We start from the raw sequence: 20,495 nt of genomic DNA, 5'->3' as shown, positions 1-20,495 counted from the left end.
CACCAATTTTCACATTAAAATAGGTTTGCCTGACAAATGTACTGATGTTTGTCCTTTGACTGGGAATAGTAAAACTGGCAAACGTATAACAAAATGAATTGAGGCTGTTTAGTCATTAAAGTGCAGACTGCCAGAGGCAGACATAAGGAAAGGTTCCAGTTCAACTAAACACTGCTAACCTATTATACAAACACGAACTCTGACTACACATCAGAATGTGCTTCACTATATCAGAGTGATACATATAGTCTCACTACAGTAGCTCAACTGTCATTCAACTGGTCTAGACAACGCAAACCTGTCACTAGTCTAAAATTGTGTCATTCATCCCTCCCCTCACCAGCAACCGTGCTCAATCCTGCAGAGAGGGACCACATTCACACAAGGTGTACAGAAGAAACTTGCCATGTTAGAAGAAAACTAGCTACAGTTTTGAAATTATCATGCCCATTTAACTCTGCAATAACTCAAAATTCAAACTCAACAGAAGTTGTGTTACAAACTGTTCTCCATTGTTATAGATTGGGCCTTCAAAAGTGAAACAACTGTCAATCTGGATGTGGCTGGACAGAAGGATAAAGAAAAAAGCGGTGGGTTTGCTATAGGATGACAATGGGAAAGGCTTTTTCCCCCTGCCCACGAATGCACGACAATGGGCTTGGACGATGTTTGTGACCTACGATGAGTCTGGTGGTAACAGGATGTGACCTACGATGAGTCTGGTGGTAACAGGATAGGGACTGTGGAAAGTTGGTGAAGGAAATGAGTGGTGTCTCGGATGTAGAATGAAAGTTTACAGACTATAGTTTCAAGATGTTGGTCACCAAAGGTAAAGGTTCAGTCTGTGGAAGCACTGAACCAGCTGCAATGGTATGACCTTGGAGGGAGGGGGGGGGGGGGGGTTTGTGGAGTAGGTTAAAATGTAGGAGAGTGGAGACTGGGTTGCTAGTGTGATGAGGCAGGTGTATTCAGGTGTTTGGTTTTGCGATGGACCTAAGACCTCGAGGAGCTGCTTAAGTCATACTGGACTCGTAGGATTCGATCAGGTCTTAAGGCTAGTATGCAGAGGGGTCAGCTACAGTCATTGCCGTTCATGACCACACTGGTGGAGCCTTTGTCCACAGGAAGGATGATAAGGTCTGCATTGATTTTCATGCAACAGATACCCGTGTGCTCCATATCAGTGATGCTGTATTCTGTGGGGAGGATTTTACGAAGGAAGGCTGGAAGTGAGAAATTTTTAAAATATTACCTGGGGGTGACTGGATGAAAGGGGAGGAAGATCACAGCTGGAGATACATTAGAACTGTTTAAAACAAGGGTCTTCCTTGAGTTTTTGGCTGGCTGTTGTCAGCGGGGGGCACGATAAAGAACTAAGAATCCGTAAAGGAAAATTGGCCCTTTGGAAGTTCAGCATGACTGTACTTAGGTTTTGGGCTACAGATGAGGTGTTTCAAATACACTAAGGATTCTGCAGGGGTCAGAGTTTCAGCTGAAAGACTGACAATAGTGTTGGGGGATGGGTGTTCAGAAGCAGTGTGTCACAGAGGTTGGACAAAGTTTTTGGCATTGTGGAAGGTGAAGTTAAGTGAGCAAGGCATAATCAGACAACTATGAGGGATTTGATGGGGGGAGGTATCAAAATGACTAGAAATAACTCCAGGCTTCACATCCATCCCAGTAGCAGACACCTGAAACCATCTTCCTCTTCATATCAGCAACCCCCCCCCCCCCCCCCCACTCCTGCCTTTTATATACTCTCCAAAATCCACACAACTCTGTACTGGTTGTCCCATCATGGCTTGTTACAGTGCTCTCATAGAAAGAATCTCTGCCTCTGAAGACTTTCACCCCCAAACTGTTGTTCACAAGCTCCCATCCTACTGCCAAGACACTGCTAACTTTCTTCACCACCTTTCCACTGTTCTTGTCTCATTACCATCAGATTCCTTGTTGGTCACTGTGGATACTGTTCTGTTTTGTTTTGTTTTAGGATGCAAAAACAACTAGGGCCCATCACTGTGGATACGAAACATTGTACACCAACATTCCCCTCATCCATGGTCTTGCGGCCTTGGAACACTACCATTCACAATGTTCTCCTGATATGGAACCCACCACCTCTTTCTTAATCCTCTTAGCCAACCACATCCTGATCCACAATTATTTTACTTTTGAAGGCAAAATCTGAAACCAAAGCAGTATGGATGTGTAGGTCTACAGAGGCAGAGGTTCACTCTGTGGGAGCACAGTAGCAAGCCACAATGGGATAACCAGTAAAGGAGTCCTATAGGGTACCTAAAATACAAAAATTAAGTAACTTTGAAGAAAATTATATGCAAACAAATTAAAAAAAAACTTTTAAATTCACATTTCAAATAACAAAGATTAATGGAGTACCTGATTAAAGGGATACCTTGACAGGGTAAATTAAGTAAATAAAATTACCTGATTTGGAGTTTGAATAGCACTAGAGATCATGATACTCTTGTGTATGCTCCTATTAACAAATAATAAAAACATAATTGCAGATGAATTTATGATACAGAATTAAGAGAGGAAACAGCATTTTGGACAACATGACTACTGGAATCAGGGACAGACAGTGCTTTTACCACGTGACCGTAGCTGAGAGCTATTTCTACTGTGTCATGAAAGCCTACTTGCCTATCTGACTCATAGTTACTTTAGTCTCAGACTGCCTGCATATAGTGAAGCTGTGGTACTGTTGTGTACATAGTTCCGCGTAGTCAGCGCATACACCACTTTCCCACTAGAGCGCACCCCGCTAAGCACAACAGCGCAGGCGCAGGGCTCGTCCGTCTCCGCACTACGAGATGGCACTATTTTAGAGACGGATCAAATTCTGCTTCTGCTGATCCGCGTATTAATATGTAATGCAGCCAATGAGATCACTGCTAACGTAGAACCTTTTCTCCTCGCGGATCACACTCGCGCAGTGATACCTGAATGCTCAAGGTATTACAACGAGTGTACAGACCTCCGATGAGTCAGTCTGCATTAGTCTATAGTCAAGTTTCAGTCTGCGCATAATAAGATTATCATATTCCTGTACATAGCCATGAAGAGAAATGTATAGGCACTTTGTCACGTATCAGAGCTATGTGAGAATAAGATTAACGTACCAAGACCAAAGGAACTTCAGATTGTCAATTGTAAATAGCATCCAGAATCAAGTTAAGTAAGGTCTATGATTTTTATTATTTTAATAAATGTGTGTGAAAATTAATCAAGTTCTGTTTAAAGTTGGTGACCGTCAATCTGCTACTCTAAGCGTGCAAGTGGCATTTCTATCGTCTGACCTAACGGCAGAAGATAAACACGCCACAATAAGACCACGAGACATATTGCTGACACTCACCTACTTCGTTAGAGCGACAAGTCAAATAATCTGATGGTGTGTGTACCGAAGGTCTTACAGTACGCACACCACAGGTACCAAGCAGACATCCACTTACTGTCAAAGAAGTTAAACTAGCTACTTGGTTTTCATTATAAACTCATTTATGCCATCAACACCTTTCTGCATCTTCATCTGATACACAAGGAGCAGTCAAATGAAAGTGAAACAGAGAGAAAAAAAAAGTAAGGAAACTGTTTATTATTTCAAAAACTAATTTCAAAATACCATAACTGTCAATAAATTTATCCAAGAGACAAGATAGTTGGCATCTTCATGGAAAAGTGTTTGCGGCTGTGTAGGGAATCATGATTGTACCCAGACATGCACCTTTTGATGGGCATGAATGTTTTTCTTCAGGGCTCCAAAAATATGGAAGTTGTATTGGGAATGATTGGGACTGTAAGGAGGATGTTTAGGGGCTTCTTAACAGAACTTCTGCAGCATAATAAAAACAACCTTGGCAATATGTGTGCCTGCTCACATATTGCCTGTGTTACTATAAGCTAAAAGACTCCAGTATGCTGGTGATGTGTGCCTTTTTGCTAACCATAGCTTCACTAGGTGCGGTTAGCTGGAGAATGGATGTAGCTACGACTCAAATATGTGAGTGGTTTATTCACTACAAATCAAAAACTGTAGCAGTAGCTTGTACATCACTTACCCAGAAATTGGCGGCATTAACTAGAATTTCCTGTTGGGTCCGCATGTCTAATTTTTAAGAGTTGATTTTCAGTTTATAGATTTAGTTGCCACCAGCATATTGAATACTTCATACAAAATGTCCCACAATGGCTGAACATTTTGAGAAGTATCACAACTGCATGGTGGGGAACTGACTCTAAAATAGCAACAAATATTTATATAACATTTAGGCCTATCAGGTCAGTTTTCCATTATGGGTGCTTCATTTTTCAACATGTATAAAACATTGCTGGTACAGTACTTTGACTTTGTGTTGGGGCCATGAGAGCTTTTTAAGTCAAGACTTTACTTACTGAAGTAAGAGACGTGCCTCACCAACTCTGTTAATAAATGTCAACAAACATGTTTCTGACAGGCCAGCTATCTGTTCACCAACAGTGCCTGCTATGTGTGCTCCACAGCCTTCAGCATCTTCTGTGTACCAATTGTCAGCACATTCAGGAATAATAGCCTTTTGTAAAAAATGATCCTGGAAATGGCCACACAAGACACCACCGCTACCCTCACATTTGGAGTACCATAACTCCCTCCATCTGAGCATTTGCTTCGTCGTGGAATTGCACACGAATGGAGATACCCTCAGCTGGGTGTCAAGGTTCATAGAAAAGATGGTGTTTCTTTGGGTCACACTGTGTTTCATGAACCTATGCACACCAACCTGTACTTACAAACTACTACTGCTATCGTGCAAACAATGCAGCAGTGTATTATGGACTCTTGTTCACAGGGTTAGAGCTATCTCAGATTCAGAGAGCTTATCAGCAGAGCACAACCATCTCCACTCTGTGTTTGTTCAGAACACGTACTCTGATAAACAGTTTTGCAATGCATTTCGACTATCACACACTAAACCTCAAGAGAAATCCGAAGAAACAGTAAACTCCATGAGGATGATTTTTCCTACCTTATGTTGATGGTTTTCCCTTTAAAATTGACAGACTACTCAAAAAACATTGGATTAAGTATGTTCCACCCTCGACATCAATGTAAAGATGACCTATGTCTAAGACCAGGAATATATAAAATCCTGTGTCAGTGCGGTATATCATACACTGGCTAGACATGTCACACTGTTAAGGATGGACGCAATTAACATAGAAGTCACACCAGACTATGTCAGCCAGAAAAAATCTGTTGCTGCTGAACACTGCCTTAACATGGGATGCAGAAGGCAGTATGGAGAAACCACGATCCTCTCTCTCATCCCCTCCACATACTGGGACTCCAACATTAAAAAAGCTGTCAAAATACACATAACTAACAGAGATATGGGATTTCAACTCTGGAAACCATTAGTGGCACTAAGACATCATCAGCCACAAACAAATGAACGCAATTTGTTAAAACAGATCAGAAATCACAGCCTGGGCAGCGAAGCTGGATAGCAACTCCTTGTCGGCATAAACATGTTGGGTCCGTGGCTTGCAACTGGGTTTTTTCGCAGCATGGGTGCAAAGATCATGGCCCATTTCTTGGGCGTCATTACCGCCCCGCCCCTGATGTCTGCACTTTTCTAGTGAGCCAGCACATGAATTTGTGAGCCACAACAACAATGTATCAGTCACACCTGAAAATACAAGCAGCTGTCTCTTAAAAATACTGCACCATCCAGTGCACAGGCATTCTGTGAGCCATCAAGAAAATCTGCTCTCCTTAAGACTAACTGAAATGTGCCACATTTTGTTCTACTTACAATTACAGTAAGTCAGGCATTACAGTTTGCCAAAAGCTGCCGCCATATAAAAATCAGAAGCTGCTGCAATACGGGAAGCCCTTTGATTTGGCCGACAGACAAGTTGGGACACAATATCAATCACTACAGACTCCTAAAGCACCTTAATTCGACTACCCTCACGTGTAAAAGACTCCTTCAACAAGCTGTGAATCAACTAACAACCTACACAATTCCAGAAGCAATCAACTCAAATGAGAAAGTTCGTCACTCATATTTTTAAGGCCACATAAAGAGAAATGTGGCAATCTGTCTGGAACACTACAAACATTGTAAATGGCAGACATCACATCCTCTCCAACAAGATACTGCAAGCCAGTGTTGTTGCCACAATGTGAGAGAGAGAGTACATGTTTCTTCACAACGGTCAACTATATTGAGTATAACTACAATCTTCCTCCACATCCCTACCATGCAAATTTTAAGGGAACCCAATAATGTCAATGTAATTAAGTCTCTTTTGGGGATGCTAATCACATGCTGTTTGTGTGTGGGAAATATGAAAACTCTTATCAGTTATTCATTTTTTCTTGCATATTTTGCAAGGAGAAACATTACTGCTTTAACCAGCAGGACTTTTTTCTAAGCTAACTTTCCCTTAAATATTTTAAAAGCAAATTTCTTTTTCCGATTAACCATGGGACTCGAAGTATCTGCATCAAAATTAGTTATTTTGTAAAAGTTTTATTCCTGTTGTCAGCTAAGTCCCCCTATGACCCAAGGATCTTGCCGAAATGGGGTGGATTGCGTGTCTCAAAGATACGGATAGCTGTACTGTAGGTGCAGCCACAATGGAGGGATATTTCTGCAGAGGACAGAAGTCAAACAGCAGTCTTTCAGCAGTTGTAGGGGCAACAACCTGGATGACTGACTGATCTGTTCTTGCTATGCTGTTACTGCGAATTACCGAAAGCGAGAGGAAACTACAGCAGTTATATTTCGTGAGAGGCGGCAGCTTTGGTTAAATAATGATGACATCCTTTTGGGTAAATAGTCCCCCATTGAGATTTCATGTGGGGACTCCTCAAAAGGATGTGCTCACCAGGAAAAACATAACCGGCATTCTACAGCTCAGAATGTGGAATCTTAGGTCTCTTATTCAGTTAGGCAGGCTAGATAATTTGAATAAGGAAATGGACAGACTGAAATTAGGTATACCAGTGGGAATTAGCAAAATACAGTGGCAGCATGAACAGGACTTTTGGTGAAGTGAGTAAGAGTTACAAATACAAAATCAAATAGGGGTAGTGCAAGAGGAAGTCTAATAATGAACAAGAAAATAGGAATGCAGATAAGCTCCTACGCACACCAAAGTGAACACATTATTATAGCCAAGATAAACACAAAGCCAACACCCACCACATTAGTACAAGTTTATAAGCTGACTAGCTCTCCATATGATGAAGAAATTGAAAGAATGTATGATGAGAAGAAAAAATTATTCAGATAGTTAAGAGGAATAAAAATTTATATACAATCTGAACTTCAAATTAGAAAAAGGTGAGAAGAAAAGTTGTGGAACATGGATAGAGGAAAGGAATGACACATTTTGCACTGAGCATAATGTAATCGTCACTAACACTTAGTTCAATAATCATGAAAGAATTCTGTATACGTAGAAGAGACCTGGATACACAGGAAAGTTTCAAAAAAATTATGTAATAGTATGACAGAGATTTCAAAATTATATCTTAAAACTTCAAAACACTTCCAAAGGTAGATGTGGACTCTGAACCCTAGATTAAAAATGAAAAGATTGCAAAAAGGTAGGAAATTAATGAGAAGGGATCTGGACAAACTGAAAGAACCAGAGGTAATTGGGTGTTTCAGAAGCTAACAACTGAAACTTCCTGGCAGATTAAAACTGTGTGCCAGACCGATACCTGAACTCAGGACCTTTTGTGGGCAACTGCTCTACCATCTGAGGTACCCAAGCACGACTCACGAACCATTTCCACAGCCTCATCCCCATTAGTACCTTGTCTCCTACCTTGAGGCTGTGGGGACGGTTCGTGAATCGTGCTTGGGTAACTCAGATAGTAGAGCACTTGCCCGCGAAAGGCAGAGGTCCTGAGTTCTAGTCTCAGTCTGGCACACAGTTTTAATCTAGGGTGTTGTGTTGACCTCATCATCATTTCATCCTCATCACTGGCGCGCAAGTCGCCCAATGTGGCGTCGACTGAAAGAAGACTTTCACTTGGTGGCCAAACTTCCCCGGGTGGGGCTTCCTGGCCAACGACGCCATACACTCATTTCTAGGAAATCGGAGTTGTCAAGGAAAAACTTTTTTAGTCTGTTTTCAAATTTGACTTTGCTCTTTGTCAGACATTTCACTGAATAAGTGATCAAAAGTTTTGGCTGGGGCAGTGTTCACTACTTTTTGTACTTAGGACAATGCTAATGTGCAGAAATGAATGTCTTTTTGTCTTCTGGTAGCGTAATTAAGTACATCATTGTTCATTTAGATCCATAGTGGATTACTTACAACGTACTTCATGAGGGAACAAATATACTGTGTGAAGGAGTAGTCAGAATGCAGAACTTCTTAAACTGATGTCTGCAAAATGATCTTGGGTGAGCACCACATAATATTATTACAGCACATTTTTGAGCAATGAAGACTTACTTTCTTGGAGATCAGTTTCTTCAGAGCATTATTCCATAGGACATTATTGAATGAAAATATATAAAATATGTCAGTTTACTGGTTTGTTTCTCCCCAAGAATTGCAATGATTCTAAGTGCAAATGTGGGTGAAGTACATTGTTTTAAGAGTTCTAAAATGCACTCTTTCTGGTTTAAATTCTCATCAATATAGACACCAATTTTTTTTTCCACCCTACTTATTATTTCCTCACTGTGTGTTACACTCATATTTAACACAGTACATCTATATGTGCAGAACCGAATATGTTCTCTCTTTAAAAATTGAGAATGAGACCATTATCAGAAAACCAGTCAATAACACAGTTGAGAATATTGTTTACCACTTCTTATCTTGCTGTATGTGTGCTTGAGTGATTACAATACTAATGTATTCTAAAAAAAAATCTGCTTGTTGTATATTAGATGGAAGATCATCTACATATATGAGGAACACTGATGGATCTAAGATTGATGCTTGGGGAACTACATATGCGATTTCTCCTCAGCCAGAGAAAGCTCCCCATATTGGTTGAATTACAAAGAACAACTCTCTGTATTCTCTCTGTTGTATATGACATTATCCACAAATTGGGTATACCATCAATTCCATAAAACCTCAGTTCATCTAGGCAGATATTGTGGTTCACACTGTCAAATGTCTTAGATAAACACACAAAACACCAACCAGTGCTGTTTTGTTACTTAATGCTTGCAAAATTTGGTAAGTGAATGTGCAAATCGTATTCTCAGTTGAATAACTCTCCTGAAAACCAAACTTTGATTTACTGAGGATAATACTGTTGCTCAGTTGGAATACTGTTCTACAATACACCACCTCAAAAATTTTGAAAAATGGTGTCAGTAGCAAAACAGGTTGGTAGCTGTTGACATCTCTCTTATTACCTTTCTTAAACAGAAGTTTAACAATAGCATATTTCAATCTCTGTACAAACATGCCTTGAGTTAAGAGATGCATTGGCCTACATATTTCGGATAAGGCAGGGCTTATTATATAGGAACAAATCTTTAGTACTCTGTTGGAAACACCCTCAAATCCATCTCAGATTTTATTTTTGACTGAATATATAATTAACCTTAATTTCAGAGGCAGCAGTTGGTCATACATTCATATGATTGAATTTCATGAGATTTGCGTTTTCAGCATACTGCTATGCTTTTTCACTTAAACTGCTTGTCCCTATATTTTCCACTACATTTAGGAAAGTATTATTAAAACACATTTTCTACCTATGAGTCATCATTTCTACCCCTTCTATTTAAGTCAATACTGACGTTACCCTGTTCTTTGGCTGATTGTTCTGTCTCTCATTTCACTAGATTCCATATAGCCGAAAGTCTGTTGCCAGAATTACTGATTTCTGACATGTGCATATTTGCTTTGGCGTAATTAATTATTCTATCTGATTTTCTACGAGGAGTATCTATACTGCACGGCACAGTCTTACTTATCCTACCTGTGCATCGAGCCACAGTTATTTCCTTGCTTGACCTTCATCAAATAAAATATCTCTTAGGGTCCTACCTTCTTTATCTACCCTGTTGGAAAGTCAACCACTGAGATTAAATTTTCCTAATGAAGATCTACATGCAATTATAATTAAAAATGAACTCTTTTTGAGTATTATTTCACAAGTGCACTATTCTCTGTGCTCATCACTACAAAATCTACTTATCTCGATGTTTTTGAACTTGTGTTGTCCAAATAGCCTCCTTTTCCCATATTCTACAGTGTAATCTCTTATATTTCACTTCTCTAACTCTGTGGCTGTATATCTATCTTTTCACAGCTCTCTAAATTTTCCAAACAGACAAGAAGCTCTTCTACCTTATTACTCAATCCTCTAACATTCTGATGAAATAAGCTAACCTTACTATTCTGTGCATTCTCAAGCATTTTAACTTCCATCATAACAGGATGCCCAAGTGCTAATTCTTGACTAAAAAAAAAAAAAAAAAAAGGGGGCACCTCTGTGATACCAGTAGCCACAAGGTGTGATTGTCTCCCTCCCCCCACCCCATACTATTTCTACAAGAAGCTCAGCCAGCTTATCTTGTACTGAAGTGAAATGTGGACAAAAGAAGAAGGCAGTAGTAACTTTTGAAATATAGAACTAAGAAGAATGCCGACGGTTAGATGGGTAGACTGTGTAACTTATGGGGATTGGGGAAAAAATTAATTTCTGGCACATCTCAAGTAATGAGGGATCAGTTAATTGGATACATCCTGAGGCATAAAGGAATCATGAGAGAATCAAGAGTAAACATTGTAGAGGAAGACAGTAGCTTAAGCAAATTCAAATGGATGTAGGTTGTTGTAGTTATTTAGAGATGCAGAGGCTTGCACACGACAGAGTAGCATGAAAAGGTGTTTGTGCTGAAACTTGTCCTCACCATATTTCCAAATAGAAAGAAGTTTAAGATTACTCTGAGTTGAACAACTCTCTGCAACTTTATAAATTTTCATACATATGGTAGCTTAAGTTGTTTGTTTCGTGTGTTAAGCATCATCGAACTTATCCAGCAGAAATACAAAACGATGGGCAAAAGATGAAAGGTACACAAATAAACGAACTAAATTACAAGATTAAACTACTTGCTTCAGTGTTTGTCTTTTGCTTCTTCGGTGGTGACGACTGCGTGGCTGGCTCATCCATGCACCGCTCATCACTTGCTAGATTGGTTCTCAGTGCCGATTCACGTTCGATACTTGGTTGATTCTGACTAATGTTGGAACCTCCATTGTTCTTTTTTTCACCATGTTCGGGCTCTAGATGTAACATAAACGGTTCTGTGTCTAGTAATTTGCGTTCCTTCAAACAGCTGCTGAGCCATTTCGTAGTCACTATTTCCACATGAAAGCAGTCTACATGCATACTTTTCAGAATCTCGTAACACTTATCTGGTTTATTAAGGAAAGATTCGTCAACAATTATAAGAATACGGGAACTGTCCATTTTTTCTGCACACTTTGTCACAGTTCCCCCCATTTTTTGAATGTTATTTCTCAATACAGTTAGTCTTGTGTTGCCGATACGGGCTGGTAATATGTAATATGTACGATCTGCAAATATTTGTTGGGGACGAGACTCCATCTTTCCCTGTTAACAGCATTCCAAGGTTAGAGACGATACTAATGTTCACGTGTACGATATTAATTTGGCATCACCAACATTGCAGAGAACATTTACATGAAATACCTAATGTCTCCGTCTTTCGATATATCTACGTGACGCCCTTGCAGTGTTATTTTATATTTTTAACAGCAACGTCCCGCAAATAACTAACGCCCACAACATCGTTGGCACCTTGTCTCCCTTACAAAACAACGTATGTAATATAGATATACAAATCACTACAGCAGTACAGCTGACGCAGGTCAGTTTGAATCTGGTGGTGCATTTGGCAGTATTGCCAACTGGCGGAAGCTGTCAAACTCTAATTTAGTAATGTGACATTTAAGGTCGATCTACGCTACACGTAACGTCACGCCACGGACCGGCAACGTCACGCAAAAATATTCATAATATGTTTTGAATGGTATTATGCATAGAGAAATTATCTCTGGAGTGAGCATTGCGTTCTGCGCATGTTGTCAACATTAAACCAGGATTGTCACGTGTTTTCGGGACTTCGCTGTGCGTGTGTGCATTCCGCAGCGTTTGAAGTTTATAATGTTAAGAGTTTTTGTTGTGTTTCACGTTTGCTGATAGTGTAATAGCGATGATGAATTACTGTTGTTGCTACGGATGCAAAGAAAAATATGTGAATGTAGGGATCGTAACTTTTCATGGGTAATACCATGTAGCTCTAATTATAGTTTTCATATTAGTAAGAGACACTGTTTATGTTTAAAAATTTCGAGACGCATTATAATTAAGGCTTGATTCTGTAGACCTATTTTTCTACGATTTTATGACTATATAATAGATATTACGACTCGTACAAAAGCTTACAAACAATCGCTTCCTCTCGTAAATTTGCTAGTGGAATAGGAAAGGGAATGGTTAGTTGTTTCAGCAAATACTATCCTCCATGCATTTATCAGTGACTTGTCGATTATGTATATAGTTTACTCAGTCTACTATTTCTTTAATAAACTCGGAGCAAGTACGTAAAATGCGTTAAATAAATACTTACAAGTGTCACCAGTAAGAAAAATTGTGCTTTAGATCGCAAAAACGAGAAAATAAATACGCAGAAATAGCAGAAAAAGGACGAATTAGCAGGGATATAATCGCTAATGTGTGACAAATTCGGTGTTTTTCGGACACTTGCAAAAGTACTAGCGTACTATCAAGTCGTTTTGCAAGACTATCACTGCAAAAATGTACGTCAGGCTCTGCGATACTACAAAGTGCCGTATCATACCGAAAACTACCAAAAATCGAATGCATCTGAACTGTGACACCTATCGCAAAAAACCAGAATGCAATATCACTTGCCCTTAAAAGTTACGTAGCTGGTTTATTCCGGGTATCAAATGGATACTGTTAAAATGTCTGCGCAACATATATAAATAATCCACGACACGTACGAAAAGAATCCGTCTGTGCTAGGGATGTAGTGACATTCTAAATATACAGGACGCTATACGTACAAACACACGACGTCCTGAGAACACGTGACCAGGTCGGCAATGTATGTTGACAACATAAAATCTGTTCTGCGCATGTGAATGCTCACTCCAGAGGTATTTAGTCTATGGTATTATGGTGATGTATTACAGTGACAGCAGTCCAGAGACGATAGTTGAGACAGCAAAGAAGTTCGTCGTCGTCGTTTATTCTTTGTAATTTACTGGTTGTTATAATTTAAGCACAGTCTAACATAACAGTCGCGACACTTCGCCTCGATTTTGTTGCCTATTGCGCCAGCAGCGCGCCAAGCGGCCAGTAGGTTAAACTGCTAAGTTCAGCGCGCTCGTGAAACTGAAAGCGAACAGTAGTTGCTTATTTTGGTTTTGGTTTTTACAAATGGGAGCGTAGCTCAATAAATTGCAGTAAGAAGATGAAGAAGACACTACTTCTGTCTTTTTCAGGTTTCCTAAAAACCATGAGAGGTATATACCATCATGTTACTAAACTGCAACATCAGGATTCGCTTGCAAATTACATGTATCTTGATGCTTAATGTTTTGTTTTAGGAGTAGAAAATGGTTAGTGAATAGCAGACGAGAAGATCTAATGAAAAAAACACACTGTTTACCTTTATGATAATGTTAAGTTTTGTACGCTTGATGTCAAAGAAAACCAGTACATAATTGCGGACAATAATAAACCTGTGTGGAATACAGTTAACGACATTGTTTTACATTCCAAATATACCACCTCGACTGACGATGATGAGGAAATTGCCACAAAGGTTCGACAATCTGTCTAAGACTATAAAACACTCCTACAGCACAAAAGCAGCTAGTTCAACCCTCCATATCAGTGCCAGATTCATCCGAATCGTCAACACAGACCTGCTTTGACGATGAAGTGGTAAACTTAAGCGCAGTTACTCGTGTTCAGAGAAAGCATGTGGTGTATCAGAATGTGCAGACAGCTACACTTCGTGAAAAACTGTTATGGGAGGAGGAAAGTGCCCATCATTTTAAGTACAGACAGTAACAGAAACAGTATTAGAAAGATCAAGTGAAGAAGGACAAAAAAATTTTGAAGACTATAAGATGCCAACATTTTAAAAAAAAGATGCCCTTGGCTTGTTGTTAAACTAGATCAGCATGCCATCTGCAAGATGGAAAGACAAAACAGAGCTGTTTGTTCTCAATTTATTATATTACAGCACTCAGGCATACAAGTTTTGTCAGAATGTTTTATGTTTCCATCAGTAAGTACATTACACAGCTATGTGGAAGGCATACAAATAAAATGTGGGAGAAGTGACACAATACGTTACACCTTTTAAAGCAGTATGTACAGCATTTCTCTGATATTGATAATCTAGTGCAGTGGTCGTCAAACTGCGGCCGCATACGGTCCAGATCATGTTTACGTGTGGCCACGACCCTCCTCGGCTTCGCACAGGTAGCCTTAGTTATCTACTTGTCTGGCGTAGCGCTGTTTTGTTTACAGAAACTGCGTAGAATTGTGATTAAAGTCGGCGAAGTAATTAGGTAACTGAAAACCATCCATCACTTTCATTTAAAGCGCCACTTGCCGGTGCTCCGCAGCGCTAAAGTCGTGAGTGGCCTGCTAGCCAACAATGTGAGCTGTGCATAGGTAATTTCCAAGAATGATTGCCTATCGAAGTCGCGGGTTCAAAACGATATATATCGAACGTGCGACTTAAATCGATCATGCGACTCTGGATGGCACGCGTTAGGATCAATTGTTTGTGATAGACAGTTTTATTTGTTTTCCGTCTTTCCATTAGTTGTTATAAATTACATACCTCTGCGAATTGTTTGTGAGTTAGTAGGGAAACCCAGACGGTTTCTGTCGGTAGTGAGTGGGATGTCTGGTGCTCTTGACGTTTCTTAGACGGATTCTCTCACATGGAAAAATGTAATTGAGTGCTAATTCAGCGTAGAAAATGGTTTGATATTTTATGGCAAATATGGAGTACTACCAGCCAAGGAAACGAGGGACTGTGTAAACTATGGTGATGCGAAGTGTCTACAATTTCGTAAGAAGAGTTTCGACTCTGAAATACCGTTACAATTTCATTGCGGACAGTGCGGAAAACGAACGAGTATCAGGAAGAATACGTGGTTCGACTCTTCCAAATTATCCATCCAGATCAGCGTGATTCTTCTATCTTGTTGGATTCAAGACTGCACCTTGCAAGCAACAGCACCGGAAATTGATTTATCTGCTAATACCAACGACAAGTAAGGTAAGTCATCTCCTTTGTAATTAAAAGTAATTTTGTAACGCTCTTCTTTTGTCGTTGCTGTAGAGACCACCGTAAACATACTCATAATGCCCGTCAGCAGTGGGACTGAAGAGACACAATTGATTTCGCCGCTACACAAGTAAGCACAATTCATTTACAGTATGTTTTCCTTTCAATTCAAATGAAAGAAAGGAAAAATTGCTCATCTAAAATCTACCATTCATCGTCAACAAAACGTTATGTTAGCAGCAGCTGGACAAAGTGAGGCTGTCTCAAGAGCATCATGCCAAGCATGTAATATCCTGGCAAAAAATATGAAAGCTTTCACTGATGCTGAATTAGTGAAGCAATGTATGATGACTATTTCTGAAGCTTTGTTTCAAAATTTCTCCAACAGTAAATAAATATCAGCTGAAATAAATAAGCTCACACTTTCAGAATCTACCTTTCGACGTCATATATAAGATATTTCAAAATATATGTTTGTGGCAGTAATTAATAAGGTCAAAATTATGCAAATACTTCAGTCTTGCATGTGATTACAGTACAGATTTAGCTTCGATGTATCAGTTTTCATTATTTGTGTGTTACTGCACAAATGATGGGGTAATAGAGGAAGACTTTTTAGCAACTATAACCATGCAAGTTCATACAAAAAGATGTGATTTTGTGGATGCAATTAAAGAATTTGTGAAAAAAACGACTTATCTACGAGTGAATTAATATCAGTATGTACAGATGGTTGTCTATCAATGACAGGTGTCAGCAATGTTTTGATAGTAATGATTAAGAAGGAATGGAATTTGCCAAATTTACTCTCCATTCACTGCTTATTGCATCAAGAAAGTCCGATTTCAGATACCAAATTGAAGAATGTTATGCAAGCGGTTATAAGTGTATTAAATTTCGTTCTTGCCTGTGAACTTAATCATTGAAAATTTAAAGAACTTCTGCAGGAATTGCAAAATGTTACAGTGATATTCTCCATATACTGCTGTCAGATGGCTAAGCAAAGGAAAAGTGCTGGAACAGTTTGTCAATTTGAAATCTGAAATTATTTTATTCTTACAACAAAGTGGCAAAAACTGTCCTGAACTTGATGATGATGATGAATGGTGGATACTTACAGCTTTTTTGACCGATACAACACAAAAATTCAACACACTTAACTTGGAATTACAAGCACCAAACAAGATAATTGGGCAAATGACTAACAAAATATTTGCATCTGAAGCCAAACTGCAATTATATATAAATGAACTCGAAGTAAGAGACCTGTCTAATTTTTCAACTGTTGCTATGCTCCAATCAGGCTTCACTATCGCCTAAACTATTAACCAAAACATAAAAGAATATTGGGAAGCATATTTGGAAGAAATGAAAAACAGATTTGCAGATGTTAAAAATATTCGAAGCTGTTTCATTCTCGTAGAGAATCCTTGGCATGTTGGACATGATGATCTCAAATTATTCTGCCAATTTGGATTTCCTAAAACTAATTTGCTAAATGAAATAATCGGACTTCAGCATGACACACAGATTAAAGCTCTGTTTGTAGAACATCATGAAACACAACAGCACACAAAATTTAGGAAATGTGTGCCTAACAAATATAAAAATTTACAAGAATGTGCACAGTTCAGTGTAACACTATTTCCTGCAACTTACCTTTGTGAAGCTTCATTTTCAAAAATGGATTACCTGAAAAATAAATATCATAATCGGTTGTCCAGTCATTTATAAGATGCAATGAGGATTGCATGTAGCCCAAATGATGCAGATATAGACGACATAGCCAAAAAAGTTCAACATCACAAGTCACATTAATGAAAAAGTATATATTTGTATTTACATTTGTTTTGCAATTGTAATGAATAAAAACCAGATTCAATAAGAGACCTGTAGCTTTCTTATATAATCTGTTGCATGTGCAGTGCATCTGTCCTTTTCTTATTTTTTAAATTTCGTATTTATTTCTACATTTTTGAAAGTTTGAGATTAATGCAATTATAATAAAGTTTTTGTGGCCATTTGAATAATGTCATATGATATTTAAATAATACATCTATCTAGTCTTGCATGAAAGTACCTTAAAATAAATTTCAGGAACAAGAAACACTGATCCCAGATTTGTTTTTAGTAGTGGCTCAAAATTACTAATGATTCCCTTCCTTCCCTTCACCCTTCATATGCTCCTGCCTAGCTACATGAATATTGTAAGATTATGCAAGACATGTGAATTTTATTTTCATAGAGATAATTAAACTGGAATGAATTAGTCAGATGCATTGTATACTTTTTCCAGTTTATTGAAATTTGATCAGCAGGATTTTATGCACTTTTCAACACTTGTAAACATGGTGACAGTCATTCTGTGAAAGTCTATGAATGGCACACGTCATCATTGACTCATGCTACCTCAACGATTATTCCAGTTGGCCTCAACACTCGACTCCTGTGAAGACTGACTAAAAATGTAATTGTTGACAACGTGACACAGCTACTTGTATGCCTCCTATGAATATATCCCTCATAATCTAATAGTTGTCAAGCTGGTGGAAGGGTATTTAAAAATCTTTTTCCCTGTATTGCAGAATTTCAGTGTCATAAACATAGCATATTGTTGTCAGCAACTGCACAGCAATGTTATTTGGCGAAGGAGTCACATACATTCAACAGTTGTGAGTGGCTTGTTTCCAAAAGTACTGTTTCATCTTAAAAGGTGCTAATGTTTACAGTTTCTGAAGAACGATAAATGATATATATCCCAATCCAGTTAAGAATAAATGGTTTGCAGCTGTCGGCTGTACCTGTCTCCTTCGTCAAATGAAAAATATACAGAAGAATTGTAAGTAGGAGCACGTAAAGTTGTTCTATCATCTTTACAGGCGTCACTTGGTACAGGAGCATATAGATTTGTCGTTTTGGTGGGAGGGGACGTAATAATGGAAATGTTTTTTTGTTTCTTTTTCAGTGCTGACAACAAATGGGTGCATGTGCCTCATACCAATTATCTGCTACTGTATCAAGGTTAAATGAAAGTGTGTTGGATTCATGAATACGCATTACAGAGATGGTCATATGTGGTACATATTTGTTAAAAGAATTAATTAGTCATTAGCTCTTAAAAATGTATGTGTGTGTGTGTTTATCCTCCACTTCTCCTCCTAAGCCCTTGGAACGATTTCAACCACACTGATACATATATTATTTTCCATCTATAGAGAAATATTGTGGGGTAAACAAAGGCAACATCTTATTCGCGTGGGGGATGGTAATGTGGAGGGAGCAGGGGTAGGAAGACATGGACACATACAGGTGGAGTGTGAAATGGACAGTTAAAGGGGTGAAGAGATGGTGAGTGAGGGGAAAGACGAGATGGATGACAGAGAGTGAGGGAAGGAAGAGACAGAATAACGTAAGATTGGAATAAATACATATCTAGCCACTGCCAGGTACCTCATCTAGTATGAAATAAAATTAAGGCTGTTGTAGTTCAGTCAAGTGATTTGAAGAAAAATAACTTTCAAAACATGTAGAAAACAGCTGTCATCGTGTCTCATGTCACATAATACATTTAAGTATAAGTCCATTTGCTGTTATTAACCATTTGTTCACAAAGACAACGCAGCAACATTACGTTGGGCAATTACAGTGTTACAATTTACGAGTCATTGAGGGTGGCAACAATCTGAAACAGAGAACATTCTCAACTTTTGTAGTCCTGTCTTCCTCAGTTGCGTGTAATATTACGGTATATTGATAAATTTTACTTATGGGCCATCTGACAGCAACTGAATAAAACACAATTTTTAGTGCCATACGCGTTTCGCCTTTATTTTCTGCAATGCATCATCAGTGGCAGGTTGCATGGACAATTTCTTACATATTGCGCTCCTGTTGCACTTTTGGTGTTGTTCTTCTTCTTATGAATGCCAATTTGCGGTTTTTTTCTACATTCCACAGCACTATGCACTGAACGCTTGTTTTAATGCAATGTGTCACTTTGCATCATTAAAAAACCTGAAAATACGTGACAAAAAACTTACTGAGAATGTGCAATAGTACAAAGAGTTGTACAACAAGCCACACAAGACAGACAGTGACAATTTTCACAAAAACAAGATATGGCAGACAGTAGCAGAAACATTAAATACAACAGATACTTTGTAGTTACATGATATATTATTATTAATATGCCAGAGATCATTTGTATTCCATATAGTGTAGTTATGACAAATGACTAGATTCTGTCAATATATAGATAATAAATCATTACCAATCTGCTGTCCCATTATTGTAGCTGTAAAATGTTTTATACTCCTCAAGCTCGCGAAACGCCGATCTGTTGGCATTTCCTCCTTGTCTGTGTAGATGTCCTCAGTTAGGTTTTCCCTCAGGGGGATCTGGATGTCAAATTATCAAGATGCAGGTAGTCGATATTATGTGGTTCACACTTTCAGGAAAAGAATTAATGGCACAGAAGAAGATTCTAAATTTCTGAACCAAATATCCAAAAGCAGTTTTTGAAACATATGCGGCATGGGGTAGCCTGTGGTAAAACTTTTCTTTACTTGTCTCTTACTGTAGAAAGAGGGTAAGGCCTAAAGTAGGTAGGTTTTTAATGGAAATGCTTGGTCTCCTACAATTACATACAGTATGGACATTCAGTTACAGGAAGAATTTTATCCTGTTGTACATTTACTCTAATTTTTCAAATAATTTTCCATAATATGATTTTCCAAAATTTCCATCATCTCTGTTTCTTCCATAAGAATCAACATCAGCTGCAATAAACTTCTAATTTCCAGCCATCAAAGCTAACAAAACAACTGAGTTTGCAATTAAACAATTGGGAGCCACTATTTTGGAAACAAAACTTTCTACATACATGCTGTTGAGTGCTCCAAAACAATTTGGATAGTTCCATATCTTCCAGAATTCATCAGAAATTCTCTTCCAATGTTATTTTGTCAGCAATGGCATTGCTTTTGGCAGAAATTGATTTATTACAGTTTTCTATACATCTTTTACTGTAGAGTGCACAGTGGTAACCAAAGAAACTATATTAATGCTTACCTTAATCAGAAATGCATTAATTGTTAATGTGGTGAATAATTGGTAGTTCTG

At 38.5% G+C, this 20,495-nt stretch overlaps 1 protein-coding gene across 2 annotated transcripts in view; it reads right to left on the bottom strand.

The window, feature by feature from the left end:
* The window catches only part of LOC124802924 (DNA polymerase lambda-like), a 176,294-nt gene extending 164,393 nt beyond the window's left edge, over positions 1–11,901 (bottom strand). For both annotated transcript variants that reach the window (XM_047263997.1, XM_047263996.1), the window contains exon 1: positions 11,123–11,901. In XM_047263997.1, the coding sequence (XP_047119953.1) occupies positions 11,123–11,617 (495 nt within the window). In that variant the 5' untranslated portion in view covers positions 11,618–11,901. The remainder of the gene's footprint in view (positions 1–11,122) is intronic.
* Positions 11,902–20,495: the final 8,594 nt, after the last annotated feature.

The sequence above is a fragment of the Schistocerca piceifrons genome, chromosome 6 (assembly GCF_021461385.2).
Source record: "Schistocerca piceifrons isolate TAMUIC-IGC-003096 chromosome 6, iqSchPice1.1, whole genome shotgun sequence".
NCBI lineage: Eukaryota > Metazoa > Arthropoda > Insecta > Orthoptera > Acrididae > Schistocerca > Schistocerca piceifrons.
Note: the sequence above shows the minus strand (reverse complement) of the source record. Positions and strands in the feature narration are given on the sequence as shown.